Source organism: Primulina eburnea, chromosome 15 (assembly GCF_022965805.1).
Source record: "Primulina eburnea isolate SZY01 chromosome 15, ASM2296580v1, whole genome shotgun sequence".
NCBI classification, from domain to species: Eukaryota; Viridiplantae; Streptophyta; class Magnoliopsida; order Lamiales; family Gesneriaceae; genus Primulina; species Primulina eburnea.
This window is the reverse complement of record NC_133115.1, coordinates 30,264,253-30,292,014: the sequence shown is the minus strand read 5'-3', so window position 1 is coordinate 30,292,014 and position 27,762 is coordinate 30,264,253. Positions and strand designations below refer to the sequence as shown.

At 34.7% G+C, this 27,762-nt stretch overlaps 2 protein-coding genes across 3 annotated transcripts; one reads left to right on the top strand and one right to left on the bottom strand.

Annotated features, from left to right (window-relative positions):
- Window positions 1-9,937: 9,937 nt before the first annotated feature.
- LOC140814419 (uncharacterized) lies at window positions 9,938-22,043 on the top strand. Of its 2 annotated transcripts, XM_073173391.1 has the most exons (10): window positions 9,938-10,118; window positions 10,223-10,377; window positions 13,191-13,475; window positions 13,700-13,829; window positions 17,645-17,752; window positions 17,873-17,975; window positions 18,049-18,174; window positions 19,036-19,229; window positions 19,702-19,826; window positions 21,562-22,043. In XM_073173391.1, exons 1-9 carry the CDS (start codon window positions 10,066-10,068, stop codon window positions 19,790-19,792), a joined length of 1,245 nt encoding a protein of 414 aa, XP_073029492.1. In that variant the 5' UTR covers window positions 9,938-10,065; the 3' UTR covers window positions 19,793-19,826; window positions 21,562-22,043. The 2 variants fall into 2 exon arrangements, 1 of the variants encoding a protein (XP_073029492.1); XR_012114102.1 differs by lacking the exon at window positions 19,036-19,229.
- A 563-nt stretch (window positions 22,044-22,606) lies between these two features.
- Window positions 22,607-26,320, bottom strand: LOC140814349 (F-box protein SKIP5). Its single transcript, XM_073173298.1, has 5 exons — window positions 26,129-26,320; window positions 24,459-24,603; window positions 24,307-24,385; window positions 23,576-23,634; window positions 22,607-23,148 (listed from the first exon to the last, which is right to left on the bottom strand). The coding sequence occupies exons 1-5, from the start codon at window positions 26,253-26,255 to the stop codon at window positions 22,800-22,802; spliced, it is 759 nt and encodes a 252-aa protein (XP_073029399.1). The 5' UTR covers window positions 26,256-26,320; the 3' UTR covers window positions 22,607-22,799.
- Between the last annotated feature and the right edge of the window lie 1,442 nt (window positions 26,321-27,762).

Genomic DNA, 27,762 nt, shown 5'->3' with positions numbered 1-27,762 from the left:
TTGGGCACAGTTTCTTTTCATGTTGGGTTGTAAATAGGGATGTCAATGGGTTCGGGTTTTACACAGACCTGTAATGTAACCATGCGTATGGGGCGGGTTTGGGCATACTAAATGGGTCATGGGGCGGGTCATGAGTCCTCTAATATTCGTCCTCCCCATACCCGCCCTATATATATGGATATAAATACTCTAGGGTTTTAGTTTTATTAATTTTCATTTTTTTAGTAGCTCACCTCAACCATAACGGTCTTAGTTATTCATATATTTAACTGTTGCATTTGAATAAGCTTTTAGCAATAATGGAAGAATAGTTTGTCTTCATCTTAGTAGACTTAACCCAATGATTTTGGAGGCATGTATATGCTCGCGAAGATGGTTGTGGGGTGAGGTGAAAGATAAATAAATCACAGTTTTATTTTAATTTTGTTACTGCACTTTCTCTCTTTAAATTACAATTTTTTACAATTTTAAATTACTGTTTTATTTTTTTAATTTACTCCTTTAATTTTGTAGTTAATTCTTCAAGTAGTTTACCAACATGTCCCACCATTCTTGATGAAGAGGAAGATGATCCCGAAGAATGTGTCTGAAATATTGCCTACTCGTTGATTTTATATTGATCTGTTTAAGTTATGTTACAACTTATTTTTTGGGACGTCGAGATTTTTTTTGGAGAGCTAGTAACTCTTTTTTTTTATGTAATTCTTTATGTCGTGAAAATACTTTGTGTTATTATTAGGTGTAGTCGAACACATGAATTAATTTTCTATTGTGTTTTATTTAGAGGTTTGTCTGTTTCATAATTCAGTCATGTGAGAAGAAAGATTATTTTTTTTATTTTTAAAAATTCAGGTTTCACGGGTATACCCGGCCCGATTTCGTATTCGAGGTGGAGCAGAGCCGAAAAATATTTAACCGGGGTGGGACGGGTTCTTCATGGGACGAGTCTTGGGTTTAGCCATACCCACCACATACCCTCCCCACCGGTTAAATTGGCCTGAGATTAGGGATTAAGATATTATTAATAGTATATATATAGACTCATTTAACCTGATCCAACTAGGGGTGGGCATAAAACCCGAAAAACCGAAAAAACCGATCGAACCGAATAATTCGGTTTAAATGGTTCGGTTTTATCGGTTTTTCGGTCGGTTATGGTTTTAAAATATATAAAGTTCGGTTTTTCGGTTCGGTTTTCGGTTTTAAGCCCCAAAAAAACCGAAAAACCGAACCGGCCATATTTTTGTTAAATATAAGATTTTTATGTATAATGGGTCATATTATTGTTAAATATAAGTCTTTTTATATATAATGGGCCTATTAAGATTTAGGAACTTAGTATCATTAACCCTCAATTTTTCAATCCGATCGTTTTCTCTTATTTCTCACCACTCATCAGTCGACGTTCTCTTTTTTTCTGTATATATTTCTTTAATATTTCGTAAGATTATTTGTGTTCCATTCGAGCTAATTGACACCTTGTTATCATTCTTATTACTGAATATTCCGTTGGATTCAGGCATTTTCCGTGTTTACATGGTTAATTAGTTATATATAGTTATTATATTCGTATGACATGTTTATACACAACACAGGTAATATAAATATATAAATATAAATATATATATATATATATATATATATATATATATATATATATATATATATATATATATATATGATCAAGTCTCACAAATTAAATATTTGAAAAATACTATGATTTAGATTTTAAAGACATAAAGTGACATATAATTTTATCTCTCAACAAATTTTAGCCAACCGTATATAACCGGCCGTAAAAACCGAACCGTATTACAAAAAAACCGAACCGAACCGTAATTATCCAACCCACCCAAACTAGGCTGGTTTAATACAAGAATCCGACATATTACCATCCCTAGGCACAGCTACCAGACATCTTCCTACCAGCTGAAGCATTAAGTGACGTCCACGCATTTCATATGTATGGCGTGTTTAAATGAAAAATTACAATTTATGTCCTGTAAATTGATCTATTTTATATTTTAGTCATGTAATTTTGTAAATTGTCAAAAATTTGTTTTCATCTAATAACATGGATTTTTTTTGGTAATTTTTTCCACCGAAACCCCCTAAATACATTGAATATTGTGCGTTTGACATCAATGCTCTTCTATATTGTTCATATCAATAGAATAAAACATATATTATGCATATTAATTAATCAAAACAAAAATAAAATAGCAAAATAAAGCAAAATCACATTCAATATTTCAAAAAATGAGAGGAAAAAACCTGTCATTTCTCTATATTTTTGCTTAAGTGGATTTTAATGTATGTAATATCTGTTTTATTCTCGTCACATGAGTCACATAAGAAAACATTAATGTAAAATAAGCAAAATTTGATGTATTTATTGGCTTCAGAAAAAAAGACTAAAAAAAATCACATTTATAAAATGAAAATAAAACTTTGACAAGTTGTATGACTGAAATCTAAAACAAACCAACTTAAAGGACTAATATTGCAATGACAGCGGTGGTATCAAGCACTCGGACAAGCTCCTTAGAAAACCCAGTGACATTTGTAATGGACGGTTGGAATCAAGGAGAGCTCGTCTATCAACCATGCAAATATTGCTGCTTGGATTCGAGTCTAAATCATCTACATTCACTCGGCCTCAGGCCCTCAACCCCCTAGAGTTGTCCATGATGATGCTCTTCGAAGTTTTGATTTGTTGGCAATTGGCTCGGGAAAAAAAATAAATAATCAAACATTACAGCTTTATGCAGTTTGATGTCCACATAAAAAAATTGAAAGCACTTTGTGGATATTATCTCATAGCATTGACAAGTCCACAAGCAGTTGTTGCGGTTTGAAAGGATATATATATATATATATATATATATATATATATATATATATATATATATATATATATATATATATATATATATAGCACTGCGGAAGGTTTTTTAATCTTTTTTGTAATTCTTCAGTTTTGTTTTCTTACTGTTGTAAAGCACTCAAGAACGGGGAGTATATCTCTTGGTGTTTAAAACTCTTCTACGAGTATATTGAGTGGAGTGCTGCGAGATTGATTCATATGTTTGTAATTCCACCACTAAGGTGCTTATCATCGGAATAAAGAAGGAATCAGGTGCTGCTTGTCCGTGGATGTAGACATATTGTCGAACCACGTTAAATCTTGGTGTACTTTGATCGCATTTCTTATTCATTTGATCTTGTTCGTAATCGGTTCATGTGATCTTGGATATTGAGACGAATTAATTCAATAAAGATCGAGATTGAATTATAACAAAGTGGTATCAGAGCCAGGTTGAAAGGAGTATGGCATCTGCAAGATATGAAGTCGAGAGGTTTACCGGAAAAAATGATTTTGGTCTGTGGCGTCTAAAGATGCACACACTGCTGGTCCATCAAGGATTGGATGAGGCCCTTTTGGGAGAGAAGACACTATCCTCTTCGATATCTGAGAAAGATAAGAAAGATATTCTTAATAAAGCCCACAGTGTTCTGATCCTAAATCTTGGAGATAGAGTCCTAAGGGAAGTCTCGAAAGAAAAATCGGCAGCTGCAATTTGGACTAAAATTAGAACACTTATACATGACAAAGTCATTGGCAAATCGACTATACTTGAAGCAGAGACTCTATACATTTAAGATGTTGCCTGGGAAGTCTCTGGAAGATCACATAGATGATTTTAATAAAGTAATTCTTGATCTCGAAAATATTGAGATAAAGATTGAGGATGAAGATCAAGGATTGTTGCTGTTAAGATCTCTACCCAAGGAATATGAGAATATCGCAGATACATTGATATTCGGAAGATAATCTTTGTCCTTGGAAGAAGTACAAACGGCACTGGTTTCTAAAGAACTAAAGAAGAAATCCGAGAACAAAGAAGATGAATCAGGTGAAGGACTGACGGTTCGTGGAAGATCTGAAAAGAGGGAATTCTATAGAAATAAGTTCAAGGCAAGATCCAAGTCTAGGACTAAAAGGAGATGTTTCCTTTGTCATAAAGATAAACATTTCAAGATTGAATGCCCTGAAAGAAAGAAGAAATTCCACGGAAAACCGACTGAATCAGGGGATGCAGCCATTGTACAAGATGGATATGAATCAGCCGAGGTCCTAACAATGTCTGATAAGGATTCCTCAAAGGAATGGATATTGGATTCAGGGTGTTCATATCATATGACACCGAACCGAGATTGGTTTGAAACTCTAAACCAAATGGAAGATGGTTCTGTATTGCTTGGAAACAATAAAGCTTGCAAGGTACTCGGAATCGGGTCAGTAAGGATTAAAATGTATGATGGAACTGAAAGGATACTACAAGAGATAAGGTATGTTCCAGATCTAAAGAGAAATTTAATATCTCTTGGAACATTGGATAAAAGTGGGTACACATTCAAGGCAGAAAATGGTGTATTAAAGGTTTCAAAAGGTGCTCTAGTAATGATGAAGAGAATAAGAAACAATGGTCTCTATTCCCTCGAAGGAAGCACAATAATTGGATCTGCTACTACAGTGGCAAGAGATGATGACAGTAAAACTAAACTTTGGCATAAAAGGCTAGGTCATGTCAGTGAACAAGGATTATTTGAATTGTGCAAACAAGGAGCTTTTGAAAGGGATAAAATAGAAGACCTGGGATTTTGTGAAGAATGTGTATATGGAAAATCTTGTAGGGTCAGGTTCAATACATCAACCTACCGAACCAAAGCTGCTTTGGACTATATTCATTCGGATCTTTGGGGACCTTCAAGGACAGCCTCACTAGGTGGAGCTAAGTATTTATGAGCATCATTGATGATTATTCCAGGAAAGTGTGGGTATACATTCTGAAAGGTAAAGATGAAGCCTTCAAATCGTTTAAGGAATGGAAAACACTTGTGGAAAATCAGTTAGGCAGAAAGGTAAAATGCCTAAGGACTGACAATGGGCTTGAATTCCTATCTGATGAATTCAACAAGTTTTGTGTAAAAGAAGGGATTACAAGACACAAAACTGTAAGAGGCACACCACAACAAAATCCTTGCAGAAAGAATGAATAGAACCATCCTTGAAAGGATAAGGTGCATGTTAGTAACTGCTAACTTACCCAAAACCTTTTGGGCAGAGGCTGTATCCACAGCCTGTTATCTTATCAATAAGTGTCCCTCCGCTGCCATAGGTTTTAAGACACCCCAGGAGCTATGGACAGGAAAACCAGCAACCTATAAACACTTGAGAGTCTTTGGGTGTACTGCCTATGCACATCTAAGACAAGATAAACTCGCACCAAGAGCTATAAAGTGCATATTCATTGGATACCCAAAGGGAATTAAAGGATATAAACTATGGTGCTTGGAAGCTGGATTCAAAAGGATGATTATCAGTAGAGATGTTGTGTTTAATGAAAAAGATATGACAAATATCAGCAATCAAACAATAGGAAGATCTACTGAGGAGTCTGAATTGGCTGGTGGGAGAATAAGGTTGGAAACTGAAGAGGTGACTGGTGGAATTGAACAAGGTGATTCACCAACAGAACAGGAACCTCAACAGGTAGCAGATGAAGGGTATAAGTTGAAAAAGATAGGGAAAGAAGAGCAATCAAACCACCAGAAAGGTATGGATATGCTGATCTCATCTCATATGCCTTAATAACAGCTCAAAGTTTAGAGGTTGAAGAACCAAAGTCATTCAAGGAAGCTGTGAGCGGTATGAATAAGGAAAATTGGCTAGAGGCAATGAGAGAAGATATTAAGTCACTAAAAGATAATAAGACCTGGACACTAGTGGAGAGACCGAGAGGACAGAAACTGATTGCATCAAAATGGTGCTCAAAAGAAAGGATGGAATAACGGGTGTTGAACCACCAAGGCTGAAGGCAAGATTAGTAGCCAATGGAATCACACAAAGAGAATGAATTGATTTCCATGAAGTATTTTCTCCAGTAGTAAAACACAGATCAATTAGAATTCTATTAGCCATAACAGCTAGGTGGGACATGGAGTTGGAACAGATGGATGTAAGGGACGGCTTTCCTACATGGAGAGTTAGAAGAAGATATATTCATGATTCAACCCGAAGGGTTTGTTGAGGAAGGAAGTGAGGACAAAGTCTGTAAACTTAAGAAATCATTGTATGGGTTAAAACAGTCCCCAAGACAATGGAACAAGAGGTTTGATGATTTCATGTTGGAAGCTGGTTTTAATAGAAGCAAATATGATCAGTGTGTATACTTTAAACGAGGTGAAACACATGCAATGATATATCTAATGCTATACGTGGATGATATATTGATAGCCTGTACAGAGAAAAGGGAAATTACCAAGCTCAAAACTCAGTTTAAAACAGAGTTCGATATGAAAGACCTTGGTCCAGCAAGGATGATGCTTGGTATGGAAATAACAAGAGACAGGGCAAGTAGACAAATTTGTGTGTCTCAACAGTCATATGTTGAAAAAGTTTTGGGCAAGTTTGGAATGATAAACGCTAAAAGTGTATTAACACCTTTAGCACAGCATTTTAAACTTACTGTGTCACAAAAACCAGAGACAAGTGAAGAAAAGAATTACATGATGAAAGTACCTTATGCAAGTGCTGTAGGTTCAGTCATGTATGCAATGATATGTACAAGGTCTGATTTAGCATATGCCGTAAGTATGGTAAGCAGATTTATGGCCAATCCAGGGAAGATTCATTGGGAAGCTCTGAAATGGGTAATGAGGTACATAAAGGTACAACAAAGTACGGCTTGGTTTATGGTGGAGCCAGTGAGACAACTGAAGTGTTAAGTGGATTTGTGGACTCTGATTTTGCGGGGTGTATTGATACTAGGAAGTCGATCACTGGATATGTGTTCACAATGTTTGGAACAACTATCAGTTGGAAAGTAGGGCTTCAACCAGTGGTGGCGTTGTCAACTACAGAAGCCGAGTATATTGCCATTACAGAGGGTGTTAAAGAAGCTTTGTGGTTACGAGGATTAATTGCTGAACTTGAAGTTCAGGATGCAACACTGAAGTTGTTGTGTGATAATCAAAGTGCAATTCACTTATCAAAGAATCAAGTATTCCATGAGAGGACTAAACATGTGGATGTAAAGTTGCATTTTGTAAGAGAAATAATTGGAAAAGGAGAAGTAGAGCTGGAAAAGGTTATGACAGAAGAAAATGCAGCTGATATGTTAACCAAACCAGTTACAAAGGTTAAGCTTCAACATTGTTTAAAGTTGGTCAATGTTGAAGTGGTAAAAGGTTCTTAGACTAAGGACCGAAAATGACAGGCATCACTTGGGTCAATCTTGAGACAAGGTGGAGAATTGTGGATATTATCTCATAGCATTGACAAGTCCACAAGCAGTTGTTGCGGTTTGAAAGGATAAACGGTTGGAAGGGGCAGTTGCTGGTATTTGAGACGAATTAATTCAATAAAGATCGAGATTGAATTATAACACACTTGATGATCCGTCGGAGGTGCAAGCCATCGTCGTGTCTCCTCGGGTCCTCGGCCCCTATCCTGGGTAGATCGGCACCTCTTCACTGTCTCTATGCTTATTGAATTTGTCAATAAAAATTAATGATCTTTTTAGAATTGGATAGATCAAGTTGTTGTGGAATGGAAGATGATTAATTTGAACGACGATTTTCATTTTTCATAATGTCAATTCTTATTGGATTAATTTGATTGACATTATTGTTTTACTTTCTTATTACAATATTTTTTTTCTTTTGAAGTTCAATGAAAGTCATATACTTGTAGAGTAGTTTTTTTTTTAAATTTAAATGTTGTGTTCGAAAGTAAAAAAAAAAGACATTATTTTGTTATTATTTCTTAAATGGTTTTTAAATCAATTTGAATTTTTATTCTAATATTTTTGCATTCTATTTGATTATTCACCTAAAACCGCTGGAAACCACCGCATATATCATTCTACATGTAAAACCGATTTTGAAGGAAAAGAAATTTTCGATCTTATATGGAATTGAGTTTGAATTTCTCGTAAAAAACCGTTAGATCGCATCCCTACATTATTCTATTAATCTTTTTACCAAAAATGGTTAAACATTTTTATCTCCCAATATAAAATCCAGGAGATATGTTTGGGTTATTCACAAATCGGACCGAATTATTAAACTAAAGAGTAGGTCTCTTGTGAGACTGTGTCACGAATCTTTATCTGTGAGATGTGTCAACCCTTACAATAAAAGGTAATATTATTAGCATAAAAAAGTAATAATTTTTCATGCATGACCCAAATAAGATATTCGTTTCACAAAATACAATCCGTGAAACCGTCTCACATAAGTTTTTACCAACAAATTTCATGGTTTTCATCGATTTTCAGTCAATCACGTTTTTAATTATTTTAAATCATCTAAACCGTGGTTTGATTCAAGTTTTGAATGAAAATAAATCTAACCGAACCAATCCAAAAAAATTACACTATTATAAAAAATTACGCAATAATTTTTGTCGATTTTGTGTGATTTTTCTTGGACATAGAAATATATTGGTTGATTTTAATTAGTTTCAAACCTATTGTTATTTATTAGTAAACATTATAACAATACAATTACATTGAAAATATATTGGTTGTAGATCTTAGCCCAAATAAACAGAAACACATCCCCAAGGCTTATGTTTTTTATAAGTTAGAAAAATTTGATATCATAATTAAATACAATGCCCACTCAACTTCTATTAATTGTCATTTACTAATTTATTTGATTTGCAATATTTCATTTATTATTTCACTATGAAACTCAAATTTAAAATTAAATTATTCAACCCATACCAAACATAATCAAAATGAAATTATTGGTTTAGTTTGATTTGTTTTGGTTATAAAAAATTCAAGGTTTTGTTTAGTTTGAAATTTTATGAAACCAATATAATATGATTTGGTTTGAATTTTGATATATAGTCGCAGCAAAACTAAGCTGAATACACCATAGATATAATGAAAAATATCTTATTTGGGCCACTAATAAAAAAAAATTACTTTTTATGCAAAATAATATACTTATTATTGTAAATATGAAAATAGTTGATCAGTATCACAGATAAAGATATGTGAGACCGTCTTATAAGAGACTCATTTATTTAATTCGTTATTTCAAAATTACAATTTTATCTTGCACTAATTTTTACAATTATGATATGAGCCTCATTCAAAATTTCAAAATTATGGTTTAGTTTTTAACAAATTTTTATAATTATAATATGAATTTCATTTCATACAAATCAAATTGATTATAAAAAGATCAGAGCAACTCGTGTCAAACATTACTAATTACTGTACTATTATAGGTCTTGTTTTTATTATATATGCTAGTTACTCTGTACACATGATGCGTGTGTGTAGAGTCGTTTTTATCATTATCGATGAACTAAAGTGAAATTAGACAAATTATGGAAGGAATAAATTGATATTTGAATTGTTGAAATAAAAAAAAACAAAAATAAAAGTGTGTTTTGAAATTTAAAAAAAAAACAAGAAACAAAAGTATAATATTAATATATATAAGAGTAAAAGTGAAAGAAAAAGTGGGTGGGAAGAATTGAAAGCACAAATTCTTCGTACATACTAGTGTACCGACGCACGCGTTGCGTGCTTGTATAATATTTTTTATAATTCATTTGATTATTAATGATGACCAAAATATAATTATAAGAAATATTGATAGACTCTACTATAATTTTGATATATAAATTAAAAAATAAATTGAAAAATAAAAGAATAAAAAATGACCACAATAAGAATTGAATCAATAAACTAAACCCAAAAAACAATAACTCTATCCGCTGAGTTACATATTACTTACATTAAAATTTTAATATTTTATTAATATAAATAATTATTAAAACAGACTATATCAAAATTAGTTAATTTAAATATTTCAAATTTAATAAAATAATAATATAGATAATATAGAATATTTGTTTCTCTTTGAGATGAACAATTGTTGGCACTATCATAAACCCTAACTCAGTGAGCTATCTATCTTTCGATTCGTTAATCAGGAAAACTTGTTTCAATTCCGGCTCTTTTCCAACAGGAAACGATGCCCGACGTTCATTCGCTCGTGAATGAATTCGTTGTCAAGCTCAAGAAACGGTAAGTATTTGTCCCCTCGGTGAAGTTATCGGCTATTTGATTTCATCTGATGTCATTTGCTTGTTTTTTGTGTGTGTGTGTGTGCATGGTGCGATTTACTGCAGCAAAGTTGAAGGTTCCAAGGCATGTGCAAAATTAACTGCGGAATTGCTCCGTTCATTCATATCACAGCAGAGACTGCCGCAACGTAACGAGTCTGGGGCTCTCATTGAGGCCGTGAAATCGGTCGGAGAGGAACTCGTTGCTGCAAATCCTGTAGGTATGTAAAAACGACTCAGCATCGTTCAATATTTTCTTTCCAATACTGGAATATTTCCTGTCCATATATTGCTTCCTGATTTTATTGGATATGGTGTTTGTGGTTAACTTTTTTTTTTGTTTCTTATCAGTTTTATTTGTTAGATGATGCTCGTGCCTGTAATTATGATGTTCAAATCCTCCAAATTAGGACAATCCCTCTTCATGTGAGCAAAACCACCACAATTGAAACAAATACCAGTTACACTTCGACAATTCTCTGTCTGGTGGTTGCCACCGCAATGGCCATATTACAACTTTTTCTTGCCAAAACATTGCACTTCTCTAGAACCGGAAGAAGAAGATACATAGACTTTTTGAAAGACTGCTTGGTCCCAACGAATTAGAACTCTTGATAGCTTACATAGCCTTTTTCCTAGCAATACTGATTTCGGCTTGACGACAACGATTCACTAATCCTTCGTATGAAGTCGCTCGTCACATACAGAAACTCGATAAAAAAAATCTCCTGATTCAAACCATTCAGAAAATGAGAATATTTTGTTGCAGAATTCTCACTGATGTGAGGAGCATACAGAAACTGATCTGTAAAACGCTTCTCGTAATCCTCAATGCTGAATCTCCTTGCTTAATGGTCAACAATTCCATCTCCTTCGCCTGACGAAGAGTTGGCGGAAAGTGATGATTGATGAAGGCCTGACAGAAATGTTCTCATTTTGGAACGAATATGCGCATTCACTTCCTCGTTACAATACAACACTCGAAAATACTGCTCCATGATATCGACCCAAGCTTCAGCAAAATCAACATTTTCATCTCCTGTCAATGGTGGAGGTCCAATCTTAATGAATTTCATTATGTTGACATGGTTCCTATGTCTCTTTTATCATGGTCTTGGTGACGCCTTCCATCTCGATTTCTACGACGATGTTCTTGGCTTGTCTCATCGTCGCCAAAACGGCCATGTCCCGCACTTCCGTGACTGCTTCCATCTCTTTACATCTGATTAAAACTTAATAACAACAATTAAACAACGAAAACCAAATAACATAATCATCCAACAACCCAAGAGGAGACAAAACGATAATCTCAGTTTTAAACGTTAATATAATCATATCGAAATCATAATCCTGCACGAGAATATGATAAACCAAATAAAACCTCTACTAGATCACCACCGAAAACTCAACTGCTTGAGCCACTTCCCTGGCAGCCCGAACCGTCCAACCTAAGACCTGTTTCGTGGAATGGGGTGCAAGATGAAAACAAAGACGTGATAAAAAATCATCCAATACGAGAATGTACGAGTATACAAACTGATATGATTCATGTGAAATGCAATAAGCTCGGATATCAAAGATCAAGTCAAGAATCTCATGCTCAGTCTAGAGGCAACTGAGTGTGTAGTATCTGATATGTCATAGGCATGTTTTGGCTCCCACACTCAATGTAGACGTGAATCTACAATGTACAGGGTCATCAGATCCTGTGGGTCCCGTCGGACATTGTAGCTCTCGATACCAGCCATCCACATTCCACAACACAGAACATGGCTTGGCTGCCCCAACAAACAAGGTGTATCTCAAAAGATATCAGGCCTAACGTGATATGTTATGCATAATGTGTCACATCAGTAAAACATGTATAATGCAACAGATAAATAAGCATCATATAAATGTGTATACGCTTAGATATCTCAGTCAGTACATCACATACCTTACTAAAACAATCTGACAAAAAGTGTAGTCGTCTGAACCTAGACAATACAAACATACTGAAATCACTATCATGTCAGATTCAAAAAATACTAAATATGCTTAAAAATTATTTCTAATGATCCTTAAATCACTATTTCAAGGCTTTAGGATTATATCTGAGTCCGTCGTCAACACGTTTATGACGCCTCTATCCGCGTGTCTCGGATCACCGACCCTCCTCGAGTCGATTCTAGCTCCGAAGCTTCCCGACATTAAAATACACGAGAAACTTGCTAGAAAACCTAAGGTATATGGCAACAAATCGAGAGAGAAGATGAGAGAAAGCAGTGTAGGATACAAATAAAACCAGCTTCCATTTATAGGCTACATCTGGACTGTTCAGAAGATCCAAACTCAATCTTATCTACCACTGCGTCATAATCTCATTCGTCTAGTTGGATTTCTGGGGATAATATAATATGAAGTAGATTACGTGGTACATTTGAAATTCGGCGAATACCAACATGTTGATCTTCAATTATTCAATTCCTTACTAATATTAAAACTCTTTAATCATGTCTAAATTAGTACTTAATTCAAATAAGGATTCAAGTCATTACAGTGAGAGCCTGTACTGTGGAGGTTGGAGGGAAGGCTAAGTCGTTTTTATATTATATTTTTGGTGGATTAGTTACTCTAGGATGGAGTAGTAACAAGGCACAAGTAGTTTCTTGATGCAAACCTCTTGCAATGTTATTGATTTAATTGTTTCAGTCACATGCAAATGCAATGAGTTGGTTCTAATTTTTGTTTATTAGTATTGCTGTCTAAGTACCGATGAAGGGCTCTTTATCATGTAACTGCAACATATTTGGACTTTAACCATTACGAAGGGTTTTCAATACAGATATTAGATGAACAAAGATTTTACAACTCAAAACAATCTTGAAAAAAACCTTTCATGCAAACTTGTTTATCAAAGATTGGAAAGGAAACCATTTCTTGTTTGTGAATTACTTGAAAGTTGTATATATTTTTGCATTTCAAGTAAAAGTTTCTTTTACTCTAATTGTTTTGTGTTCTAGATCTTGATGGTTCTGGATTATCCTGATTTCAGAGTTAGCTGTTGGCAATGTTGTACGACGTGTTCTACATATTATATGTGAGGAAAATCTTTCTCTAACTACTGCTGCTGTTGGCGGGTTAAGTTTGTCAGCTGAAAGTGATGATGAAGATGATGCGCATGATGATTATCCAGCTCTTTCAGCTATCATGGTAGCTGCCGCTGCAAGAAGCGCTCTAAGGCCACCTTCACTGCAGACTCTGCTCGAGGATGTGCCCAACACAATTGCTGTGCCTCATACATCTTCTTCTGGCGGTGATTCTGAAGGAAAAAGCAAATGTATATCTTTCTCCTCTCATATTATATGGTCTTTCATTATCTAGATACTGCTATGATACAATGTGGTTAATGAGAAATCTAACTTTTCCTTTAAAATGTGTTTATAATGGTTCTGAAAGGAATTCTCATCTTTCTATTGGGCATAAGATGAATGGCAGCAGTATAATTTATGCATCAAATGCCATTGTTGTCAGAGTTGATCCGTATTGTCCTCTTTCTTTCAGCTGCTGATAAAAATTCAGTGACTCGGAAACTCAAGCATAATGTCATTGAGGCAGTTAATGAACTCATTCAAGAAATTTCTACTTGCCACGAACAGATTGCTGAACAAGCAGTGGAACATATACATCAAAAGTATGTTCCTTGAATCATTTTGATGGAGCAGTTTATATCACTTTGTACTTTCTTATTTTTTCCAATTGTCAAGGACTTCTGCAGAATTATCTGTTCAATTATATATGGTTTATGATGCCTTATGGTCCCATAGCATTTCCATAAATGAAACGTCTACGTAAGTGGTGTGAAATAAATTTTGAAGAGGTAGCTTCCATATGTCATACTACTTCACAGTGCTCTCTACCTATACGCTATAGAAAGTGATTCACGTGTATGACTTACCATGGCAAACCGGTTTTAGATTTCTTCACTGGTAGTGTTTTATTAAGCATTAAGGAGACGATTTTCTTAGTGATCTAACGTATATATGGTCATTAGATAAGATGGTTGAATTTTTTTTCCCTGAAAATGTCATATCATTGAGGTAAAAAATACGGGTACAAATACTCTTGACATGCCCATGACATCTACAAGGATATTAAATCCTTTGAACCAACAACAACTCACTGACATCTAAAATGTGAAAGATTTCTTGCACTCCAAATGTGAAACATGACAACTGCCATAGCCATGGACCGTATCTTTGTCAAGGAGGAAGTCCCTCGATAAATTCCTGTGAAAGCCTTAAGTAGGGGTGTCAATTTGGATGAGCCGGGTTGGTTCGGGTCAGGTTGACACACGATAATTTTAAAAAAATGCTCAACTCAAACCCGAAAACTCCCAACCTGAACCCGACTAACTTGACTCAACCCGATCAATCCGACTCAAACCGATTTTTATTTCATTTTTTAAAAATAATTGAATAAAAATTAAAATATGATTTAAATTTGAAATTCTAACGGTAGAAAATTAAAAATATAATTACTAAATAAAATAAACAATTGTTTTAAAAAATAAAAAAAATGTACAAACATATATTAAATGATGAAAACATTTGCTATAAATATACAATAATTTTTTTTCTAACTTACAATATATACAAATGCAGACAGTATTTATAAATTGTATTTGTTTTAAAAAAACTTAAAATTCGATTTGGCCTGAACCCGACTACTTTTTCTGGTTAGATATCAGGTCCAACCCAAACCCGAAAACCCCGACCCAAACCTGATATTTTTGGGTCAAACCGGGTCGGGTCATATTTTGACATGTCTAGCCTTAGGTATGCTTGATGAGAGCCCATGATTTTCTTCATTCCTAGCAATTCACGAACTTCATTCCAAAATGAATTCGAGAAGTGGTAGAGGAAAAACAAATTATCGAAACTTGTATGAAAATTACCAGTAATAACACATTTCTTCTCCTCCACATAAGGCTGTTTATCTCTAGTCAGAACCTTTCGAGTTGCAAACAACCATATATAGAATTTGTGTTTAGAAATGCGTCAATTCTTCCAACACCAAATGGCATCCAAGGTCATTTCCGTAATTTGGGGCAAGGAAACTGTACGCTTTGTACATATCATTTTTTGCCTTAAACCAACCACTCAACATCGCTATAGAGGCATCCACCTAGCCATGTACCAGGATCTTATCCCGGATTGAAAAAATCTTCTTAACAAGACACGAGTCATTCTTACGTATTCTTCGGTCCCATATACTTTTCCCTTGAAGAAAAACTTGATTAATCCATATGATCCACTAGGTATCTTTCTTTTTGTGGATATTCCATAAAGTCTTGGCAAGTAGAGCATTATTCCTCGACCTCAAATCTCGTAGTCCCATTCCACCATTCTCTTTAGATACACAAAATATGGACCAAGCAATCAAAGGATTTCCTACACAACGAGTAAGTTTTGTCAATGATACCAAAAGGAATGGGGATAATATGAAGCCAGAAACATTCTATCCCTTGAATGACAAGTTAAAGTTTGCCGGGGTAAGACAGAGTTTTCCTTGGCCATGCTCCAATATATGCTCTGATATACTGTTCACTAAAACACTATAATCGGCAACACGAAACTTTCCCGTGGATAAGGGATTCCCAGATATCTGAAAGGGAAGACCCCTACCTATAACCTTGTAATATTCTTCTCTAACCAATGTATCAACACCTACTAAATAAACGTTCGATTTGAGTAAATTGGCTCTCAACCCAGCAGTACGCACAAATTCATCCAAACACAACATAATTGTCTGGAAACTATCCACATCTCCTATTGAAAAAAGTAATATATCACCATTGTAGGCCAAATATGTTATATTTAAACAAGCACATTTGGGATGGTGTTTGTAACTCGGCTCTCTACCAAGAGAGTTAAGTTTCCTCGTTAATCCCTCCTAGAAAACAACAAACAAAAATGGAGACGAGGGGTCACTTTGTCGGAGACCTCTTACTCCTTGAAAAAACCATGAAGCTGCCCTTAATGGAAATTGAGAAAGATGTGGTGGTGACACATTTTACATAACCCAATCAATAAATTTCCCCGGAAATTGCAACCAAGTCATTGCCTCTTTAATATAGTCCAAATGTATAGTATCATATGCTTTCTGCAAGTCCCCTTTCAAATTACATCTGATAGATATATACATTTTTGTATAATGAAGAAGTAACTCATGGGCCAAATGAATATTATCCACGATGGAGCTGCCTTGAATGAATGCCACTTGAGACCCATCTTTAAGTTGATCCATAACAATTTTAAGCCGAGTAGTTAGAATTTACGAGATGCTCTTATAAAAGACAGAGCGACACGAAATTGGTCGAAACTCATGAACCTTAGATGCATTCTTTGATTTAGGGATGAGGCCTGAGGGTGATCAAAGTATGATTCCATTGTTTAAGGAGTTTTCTTGATATAAAGAATTCTTCGACGGTCTTACACACATCATATCCAACTATGGTCCAAGACTTCTTGAAAAAGAAAGATACAAATCCATTCGGCCCAAGTGCTTTACCATTGTCAATATCCCAAAGTGCCATTCGATCTCATCGACAGTAACTGGCTCGATAAGCTTCTTCTATTGATCGTCCAAAACCACATTCCCATTCAAAGTTTCTCGATCAACACTAGTACCCAATAAATTTTTGTAATATTTCACCATTTCAGTCACTATGATGTTTTCATCCATCGTAGAGTTTCCATCATCCAAGTAAATTGCTAAATTGCATTCCGTTTGTTATTCCTCTTAATCAAGTCATGAAAAAGCTTGGTCCAACGATCACTGTTCTTGAGGTATGTGCATTTCGCTTTTTGAACGAGGAACAATCTTTCGGTTTCAAGGATTTTCTCTGTTGATTCCTTAACACTCTTCAAATTGTTATAAACCACCCCTCCATTCAAGTGAATCAATTGGAGGGATTCAAGTTTCGGCGCCCTAGCTCTACTTGCCCTGGCCGAAAAATAGCTAAATTGAATTAAGTTGAGCGAATTCAGAGGCACTTCACACTGGTTAAGTTCTGCTTGAGTATATACCGGGCCATCCCATATTCATAAAATTTCTAATTATTCATCACTAATCTGTCAAACTTGCCATCCAAGCTCCACATGTTGAAAATTTTGAAAGGTCTGATGAACTTATTTTTGGGAGCGAGAGTTGAGACAATACTCATTGAGCGATCCAAAACGCATCCAGGAACTAAAAATTCAGCATAAGAATCCAGATTAGATTGTAGTCAGTGAGCATTGACCAATAATCTTTGTACGAACATTAGATTAGCCCAAGTAAATAAAAAACCCACTGTTGCAATTCATGTCAAATTGTCAATCATAAACAGGCAATTATCTGCATATTTGCTTTGGCTTCTAAGATTCTTGTTTTTCCTTTTTATAATATCAGATATGATAAGTTAATTTAAACAAACATTTGTCTTTTTGCTTTTATCATTTTCAGTGAGGTGATCATGACTCTAGGAAGTTCAAGGACAGTAACGGAGTTCCTATGTGCTGCAAAAGAGAAAAAGAGGTCATTCCGTGTTTTTGTCGCAGAGGGTGCGCCGAGGTTGAATATGAATATCTTTCATCTTGTGACTCTTGTTAAAAGTAGTTGGGTTTTAGGCTGTCAGTCAATTGATTTTTCCTTTGCTAATGCCAATTTTCTTTGGATTTGGTTTCATCTCAGATATCAGGGTCATGCTCTTGCGAAAGAACTGGCTACAAGAGGGATACAAACTACAGTTATTACTGATTCTGCTGTTTTTGCTATGATTTCTCGAGTCAACATGGTGTGTCACCGTTGCAGCAAGAGTTTTTATAGTTTCTTCATTCTGCTGTTACTTCAAGTTTCTTCATATACAGGTTATAGTTGGAGCACATGCTGTCATGGCCAATGGTGGGGTTATGGCTCCTGTGGGGTTGAATATGGTGGCCCTAGCTGCTCAAAGGCATGCTATCCCTTTTGTTGTGCTTGCTGGGATTCACAAGGTATAGTGTTGTATCTTCTGAATACTCTTATTTGTATGGACTCATTTCAATTTAGTTTAATCATTGTTCTTACATGTCATATGAGAAGCTTCCTCATTTAGATTTCAATCCATAACTGGCTTCAAGGTTCCCAATTACTAGCAAATAGAGAAATCCAAACGGAAGCATGACCTCCTTTTTGTTGTAATTTCTTATGAATTTGTAATGCCTTTTCATGATAATCTCAGGTGGAGCTGTGGCTTTATCATAGAGAGTATTAGAAATCTGTCTCTGCAATCCATGTTTTCAACTTCTATTTTGCAACCAGAAGATTTACTCGTGATTTATTGTTTGTGACTAGGAACATCTTAGCTAATGTTAGTTAATAAACTTTGTTCTTTGCTTTTACATGCAAGGGTTCACAATTAGAAATGTTTGTGCATGTGCAAGGTGCCCTTTATTTCCTGGCCCACAATACATTTAGCCGATTCGACAGTGGATTTATTCTCAGTGCCTTGACTCACATAGAAGCAAGGATAACATCTTGTATTATTGCTTGATGAAATTCAATAGAGTTCAAAATATAGAAGCAACTGTAGCAATGGGAATGCAAAGGTGTAAAAGTTTTGGGATAAGTTTTTTGGGGCGTCATCTCTAACACATTGCATTTATACAGTGCAGTATAATGTTTAAATGGATTAATATTTGTATTATTATTAAGCAGCAATTGGCTTCAATTGTACATGAAAAGTGAGGAAGTACCTTGAAGGGCTCACGCTATTCTAGTTCCATCTATTAGAATTCTTTTATCCAAGATGCAAAACAAGGTGCCAAGTATTTCAGAATGCACATGCTTCATCATAACTCTTTTATTGACTACAGCTGTGTCCTCTATACCCTCATAAACCAGAGGTCCTACTGAATGAGCTAAAGTCTCCATCTGAGCTTCTGGACTTTGGAGAATTTTCAGATTGTTTGGATTTTGGGAGTGGCACTGGTTCACCTCTTCTTGACGTTGTCAATCCTGCATTTGATTATGTGCCACCAAATCTTGTTAGCTTATTTATAACAGATATGTAAGTTCGTCTTATTTGATATTCCGTACTAGGAGAAACTAGCATATTAATTAAATAGTCTAAGAGTTGCCAATTGAAATAAAAAACTAATTATTGACAATTAAAACTATGTAAACACGGTGATTTTGATGGCTTAGATTAGGACATACATATTCTTTTTTAAAGTGGCAGTGGCAGTGGCAGTGGCAGTGGCAGAACTTGGCCACACAGTTAACTTACTTTCTCTTTAATACTTGGAGGCATGGAAAGCATGCATTCCCATTGTCTGCTAAGGCTGTGAATACAACTGTTCTGGATGCAATAGATAGAGTATGGCAAGTGTTCAACAGACCTCGATTAAATAATTGCCTAAAATCACTTTAAGAATGGATTTCATAATTATAATGTGGCGAAATTGATGCATTATAAATTCACGTGCCATTTCTAAAGTTTTTGTTACCACATGTTTCTCATTTATGGTTGTTTTTCACAGTGGTGGGCACAACCCTTCATATATGCACCAGCTCATGGCTGAATATTACTCTGTTGATGATTTAGTTGTGCGGGGGAAATCAGCTTCTTGAAGTATTTTGATTACCTTGTTTTGAGATTTTATTGGTAAGTCCTTATTCTATTTTAATTTTTTTAAACACAGATTTATTCAAGCATTGTTTTTCAATATGGGATAAAAGATTGAAAACTATCTAGCCCAACGACAAGTATGTCATAATCGTATAGAAATTGTTCTATTGTGACAATTTGATGACCAATCAGTACCAAACAAATTGTCTGAATTTATCTCCCTTGAATATTTTGGAGAAGGCTTTTAGATACTTTTCCAGAAAAGGTTTTTGGCTTGCAAGTGTATGAGTTTAGTTGGCCTTTCTAAGTGCTCCGTGAAAAACATCAGATGCCTGGGGGGTATACTCCGTGTATGCTTGCATTTGCACAGTTATCGAGCCACTTATAAAAGTGGACATACGTCCTCTCTAATTTGGGATTCCGTGTGTAGATTGCTATTATCTATTAATTTTGCAAGCCTAAAAAAATTTCCAAGGGTCATTAAATTGATTTAGATAGTATTGCCAAAAAAAACAGAAAAAGACCATAGATGGTACGATAATATAATTGAGATAATAGTATGTTTTCTGTAATTGATCATACGAGTTGGTTACAATGTAATAGAGCTCAAAATTTCATTTTTAACATCGACAGAATTATCCGTAGAAAATTTAAAATGATATTACAAATCAAATCAAAGAATCACAATATGTAAAATAAGTAGAAAAGATTTGGAGAAGTCAACCACTTCGAATGATTGTGGGGATATTTGGATTCTGTACATTGAAGAAGCAAATTCATGTCTTATAAATTATCAAACACTTGTAGTTTTTTCAAGATAGATTACCTCCTATATTTTTTGAACATATAACCTTTCTTATTTTTGAGAAATATTAACTAATTTTCCCCAAGCTCGTGATTGTGTCCGGGCAACACAGCCTCCACTCCTGCATCCACAATCTTTGTCTGCGAGCAAGCTTGAGCATGCTCGCAAGAAATGTTAAGACTCTAAAAAATATTAAGCTCTTTGTTGGCTGGATTACCAACCTCTAAGTGAGAAGGTAGTACATGTGTTTACCTTTAAGGCTTCTTGTACTAAGAAAGGATTGAGTCCAGCTACCGAATCAGTTTAATCAATTGACTCTTTACGCTAACTGGAGATGCATCCCCTCAATCTTGGAACTTGAAAAAGTTTAAATATTCTGAAATCACCAAGGATCTTCTCGTGCAAAGTTTCTTATTTCTTCTCCTGGAGCTCTACCTTCTAGCCTGACTTCTTGATTAAGTGAATTTTGGCATCATGCTTGTTTTAACAGCTACATTAACAGCTTATTCCATGATATCACTGTACTCTTTATATTGGACCCTGTCAGCCCAATAAGGTATAAACATAGATAGCTGGTTAGGTCTAACAAGTTATTATAACATAGATAGCTGGTTAGGTCTAATCAGAAACTCGGGCGCGAGGCTGGATTAAACAAGTTATTATAGGCTCTAATAAACAGAGTGAATTTGCTGGTTGAATTATGTGACATGGTGTCTCTCTCTCTCTCTCTCTCTCTCTCTCTCTCTCTCTCTCTCTCTTTTCGATATTCCCAAACGATCAGGATGTTATGGACTAAGATCGGCCATTTTGGGACAATGGAATTTCTTTAGAGTAGATTACTTATAATCTGTTTTAAAGTTTTTGGAATATTGCTAATCCTCCCACTGATCCTAAAATTTACGGTTTTTAAATTTTTATGTAATATGGATACAACCTATTATTTAATTGCTCGTTTCCCTCTTCCAGGGTTAACCCAGCATTCAGTGAACTTAAAACGCTGATTTTGGATTCAATTTGATGCATGGAACAAACAAGATTGAGCTTGAGGTATTGGCTACTCTTGTAAAACAGCTAACCTCTAGACCAAAAGTACAGACCGTAGGAAAGAACAAATGATAGATAGTATGTTTGGGTTATGTTTTGTCTGATATGAAGTGAATGGTGAGATCAATTGTTAAAATTTTTATAGGCAGGTCTGATCTTTCAAGGGAAGGAGTCTTTCATATATTACCGTCGTCTCGAGAATTGTATGAACACATTAAACATGTGGAATTTTGACAGCGTGTTGCTTAAAGAAAGAACTGCACGTACTGTATCTCGTTGAAACGGGATGTATAGCCTGTGGGGGTTTGTTGTTTGCGGTTGTTTTTTTGTTTTTTTTATAGCATTGAAACTTGAATTTGTTTGAATTGTACTGTTTTTTAAGAATGGTAAAGATGATTTATCGATGGTGTCAAGTGCAAGGGCAAGGGGGTTTATTTACCATTCCAAATGCAAATTAATGGTTTTCCTAGACTACCATTATTGTAAACCCTACAAGTGATGTTTGTCAATCGAAATTCGATATTGGCATCCATTGCATTCTCACGCGATGAAAAGTTTACAGCTTGGAAATTGGATTGACTTTAAGCGATGCCGAGGGTATTATTATCTCAGGGAAGATTCAATTCAATGACCTTTATTGTTATAATTTTTTTTTAATTTTTTTATCAAACGTAAATAAATAAGTTTGCGATAATGTAGAAAACTTAAAAAATTGGTAGAAAGATCTATACAACAAAAATGTTTATACGAAGTTGTGATACAGAACAATGATTCGTAGGAAAAAAGTAATAAAAAGTGATCATGGAGTTTCGGCACATCGTAAATTGTAAAATTACAAGATGAGATTTGAATTCACCAAAATTTCATGAATACTAGTACAAAAAATAGAATATATTTTATTTTTTCTCAAGTTTCGCCTCAATTATACCATTATTCTTCATGATTTGCCAGCAGGCAAGGAACTACAAAACGATAAAGCCATCGGCCACAATTACTACTGTCTTCTATTAGTAAATGGAGTCGTACAAATCTCTGATACAGTTGAGGGAGAAATAACTGAAACAAAATACATGCTAAAAATGGATATAAATACATACATACATAGGAATACCAAGTAGGTCAGGTCTGATGGTTTTGATTGCAACTGGAAGAAGATTGTGTCAACTGCTCTCTACGTTGAACCAGAAGAACAGTGAAGTTCTAGTATATATGACCCTAACTTGCTGCAGCGAAAGAGTACCGCTCGTTAATACAGCTTTTGCACCTCCTTCAATCCTGGTTCGCATTACAGAAACACAATCACCAGAACGCTCAAGTGCCGACGATATCGCATCAGGAGTAGTTGCGGTGGTAACAATTGCATGTGAGAGATGATCCAATGGGTTTGATTCGCACTGAAGAATACAACCGTCAATGATTAGCCTTCCACTCCTATGAAGCAGGCAACAACCAAGCTCCGCCCTCACTGTTAAGTTTGTTAGTTTGCAGGTAGACAAGAACTCTAGAGCACTGTACAAGCACAAGGAACAAAGGTTTAATATATACTTTTACATTGGAAAGAGACTATGATTGTTAAATAACGCGCCCCTAACTTCTGGATGCGTTGTTAAATCCCGTTAAACACGCAACAGGAATTCCCAAGGAAAAAAATTATTAAATGAAAACACCATTTGTCCGCAAAACTCTACCGTAAATAAAAAACACGCCTCTTCAATTATAACAGATATGAATCTAAGCTCGAAATATTTGTTGCCAGGCCCAAAATTTGAGATAGAGCCATCATTTTTATCATAACCCAAAAAGGGTGATCAGAAAACATGCAAGTGGGATAAAATCAGTCGTATCCACCACCTTTAGACAGTTTATCCATTGATTTATTAAACTGGAATCATACATTAATAGATTAAAGGCAGAGCAAACATGCAATGCTGCAGACCTGTCAGAGCCTCGCGAGCAGATGAGTGTTGTATCATCAGGAAGCTCACCGGCGCCAGTCTAAAAAAATGTCAACGCATAAAGAAAATGGTAATACATTTACAAGTCGAAGGCCAAAACTGCAGATAGAACAAACAAGCGGAGGATGGAGATTATAGGTAAAGCCTGATAAAAAGAAGGGGTTAACACTTGAAAAAGAAATTTTATATTAATACACCACGACCATATGGCAGTATAGAGAAGTACAAACCCAAGTAAAGAGAAAAGAACACTATAAAGAAGTATAAACTCGGTTTTCAGATGGAATTTTCAATAAAATTTCTTTGTTTCTTCATAAAGCAGCCAATGCCAGAAAATAATTACATCTGGATCATCTTTTTGAAGAAATTACATCAGGATAATTGACTTATCTAGCAAGTTCCAATTCACCTCTGTCTCCAATCGGCTCTTGGAGAAGCCAAGGGAAGATGAATAGCTAAATTTGATCATCCTATGATTACAACAAATTTATCAAACAGGAAAGGCAATCGAAAAGGTGCAGGTTGAGCAAAATTTGAGAAACTATGTTCTACAATGCAACCAGTGTTCGACATTCATTTATCATCCCTTGTATTTGCCAAGACAAACCACAATTAAAATGATTTCAATTAACAGGTTCAGTCTCATTTCCGCGGAAGATAAACAAAAGATACAAAAAAATGGGTTTTGGAAGAAAGAGAAGTAAGAAGTTACCAAGCAAAGAGGTTTTTTAATCTGAATGTTAGAAGTGCGATGAATTCCTCCTGCTGCTATTAGTATAGTGTCCCCAGGTCTGCAGTGCCCAATATTCTGTAACTACATGTAGTTCCAGAATTCTGAATAAAAATGTATAAAGCTTCACTGACCTAGCGGCAGTGACAGCCGTTTCAATGTCAGGGAAGACTCCAGGCTGAGATGCATCTTTCACAGATCGATCTACCCGAAGCCAAAGACGAGGGTGACATGCCAGGAAACGCCATCTGTGGCAAACGAGGGCGGTGTTATACCGATCTGCAAACTCAACAGCACTTTATAACAGAACACGACAGTAAGCTAGAGTATCTTGCATTTAGGCTTGTAGACGTAATTTCTCCAAATTTCAAAGGTATAATATGGTTGAGATCATAGTTGCTAAAAGTGCATGAGGTATCAGGCAAGAAACAAGAAGCAACTTGGCCGCCTAGTTCAAACCAAAGTGTCAAGTCGTCTGATGGCTTTGACTGTGAAGCATGAGTCTTTGTCAGCCTTGCATGTTCAAGGTGTAATTGAAATGTAAGGATTGTGAATCCAAGTAGAAATATAATGTGCTAGTCATATTTACTTGTACTCTCAGAACAATTTCTTTATTATTGTTAAATAGTATTGTGTCACAAAAACATGATTTTCTTCATAAATAAAAATTCCAGAACACTATGTCTAAGTGTGCTAACTTAGACAAGGTGTGCACGTTGTTGCACAAGTCACAACAGGTGCTTACACCCTATATGCCTTAAAGTTCATGTGACACCTTTAGCAATAGCAAGCATGGTCAAGGTATACTTTCGACATATGTACATTTAGTTTCAAAGATTCGATTCTATAGACATGGGATACCTAGTTGTGAAAGTAGAAAATATATGAGATGATGTTCAACATCACCATAATTGCTTAGTCCAATAGCAGCAGTTTGGTCAGCCTTCAGAAAAAAACTCTGTTTGAAACAAAACCTCAGCGCAAAAACAGTTTGGCCATGTAATACTAAAAGAACGATTCTTCATAAAATATAACCAATCCTTACACCCCCATCCCCTATGCCACCCAAACCAAATAATAACAACAACAACAATAGCTTTGAATTTTTAAATGTAGTACCGTTCTAATATTTGAATTAGTGTAATGGTTGGTTTGCCATTTCAATCCAACGGAATGTGTATTATAATGTAGATGTCAATATGCAAAAACAAAGGTTCAATATCCCATTTCTACTTTTGAGAGAGTAAATCATTTACCCATATGCAGAAACATAAATTAACCTCAGCAAAGGTGAATAAAAGGAAACCAACAAAAAGCCAATACAAATGATATGTTTTCCAATCAGCCAAGACATAAAGTTAATTTAACGTAGCATTTATCTGAGAAATTAAAACCAGAGAATATTTATTTATCAAACGAGAATAGGGCAGTCTCCCATTTGTACCACATAGTTACCAATGAAAGCCTCAAAATTTACACTCATGGTAGGTTCTTAGTTCGAATATCCCATAGAACTCATCAGCTTACATCACTAATTTACAAAGAAATTCTAAAAAGTACTAAAAATATGATCTTTCCAGCACTTCCCATTTTTACAAAAGCAAAAATAAAATCTTGAACTTGGATCAGAACCCACTTCAGGAAAAAATTTCCCTATGAAACCAAAAGAAGCAAACAATTCAAGGGCAGATTAACATAAAATCGATCCAGAGACAAATGAATTCAGCTGAACTAAATAGCAACCACAGTCCACTCAAATAATACAGCAAAAACACAGAAAAATCCCGTATTTAAAAATCTATACCTGGAATCGGTGCGAGAAAGCTGAACACGTGCATAAGGCAGCCATCATCAAGATTGTTTACATGAGAATCGATTGAATTTGTAGAATACTTTCCCAATTTCTTGAATTTGCGCTTATTCGCCTCCATTCAATTCAGATTCTGCGTAAAAATCAGGAGTAGAGACCTGAAGAAGTGGTCAAGGATTTTATTTATTAATCAAAATAAATAATGTCCATTTTAATATCTCTCTAGTTTTTATTTTGAAAATAATATATATCTAGTTATATATGTATATAAAAAAATAATTATTTAAATAAAAAATTTAAAATACTTAATTATTTAATCGTATTCATTTACGAACGATCGGGTCTCATGTGAGACTATCCGTGAGACGGGTAAATTCTACCTATATTCACAATAAAAAATAATACTCTTAGCATAAAAAATAATATATTTTTCATGGGTGACCCAAATAAGAGATCCGTCTCACAAATACAATCCGTGAGACCGTCTCATACAAGTTTTTGTGTTTACGTAAAAGGTAATTTATTTGTGGGAACTCAAAAAAAGGAACCTTTCCTCTCCCCATCCATTTCGGGTTAAGAATATGTGAAATTGTTTTTTTAATATTTGTTTTTGCGATTTTGGTTTAAATTTCAGTTTTATTATTATTTTTTTTTGTAATTTAGTCATTTTTTTCAATATAGCATAAGTACAACGCTAATGTAATATTTATGTGTACCACATATCAATAATCTCGATTAAAAATAAATAAAATTGTCAGAAAATAGAAAAATATATCATGCAGGACTAAAAACTAATTATTCATTTATTTTAATTTCTAGTTTAATTTTTTCACCAACTTATTTAAATTTAATTTCAAATGTTATATATATTTATTTCAAATTACTTATTTTATTAATTAACTAAATTTGAAGTTTATATAAAATTTTATATATTTTAGAAATATAATAATTAAACTAATGATGGGAACACACGATGTGTGTAAGTTATTTAAATTTTTATTTTTGAGAAAACAATTTTTGAAATTTATACAACATTTTCCAGCAAGATTAGTTGTTAGTAATTCCATTTTTTTTAATATTTGTATTAATTTAGTTGAAATATGTAAATTTAGTTTGATGAATTTAATTAATAGTAGATATATATATCAAAAGAAGGTCGGCAAAGTTGCACATGTATATTGGGTTTCTTAGTTTTTGGGCCATTCGATCTGGAAAATATGGTAAAACAAAGCCCAAGAGAAGGTGTCCAATATGATAAAGTAGACGATCGATTGAATAATAGTTTGAATTTCGGTTTTCTTTAACAACACTTTATTATGCAAACTTGTAACTCATTGCTTCCCCGTTGTGGTTTACTTTACTAATGTGTTTTGCATGCTATTGCGTTAGTCTAGAGATTTACGGAATGTGCACCGAAAGTAGGGACGACGGATTTCCACATGATGAAAAATAGAATAAAAATACTGAAAAATGAAAAGATTCAAGGACTAAAATCTAATTTTGATAGTATAAAAGATCAAAATTGTATAGACGCAAACATAACTTACGAAAATTACGATTTTATAATTCATGTATGTATACCATGTACAATATATTCGTTTGGTATAATCATTTTTCAAAAGACGATA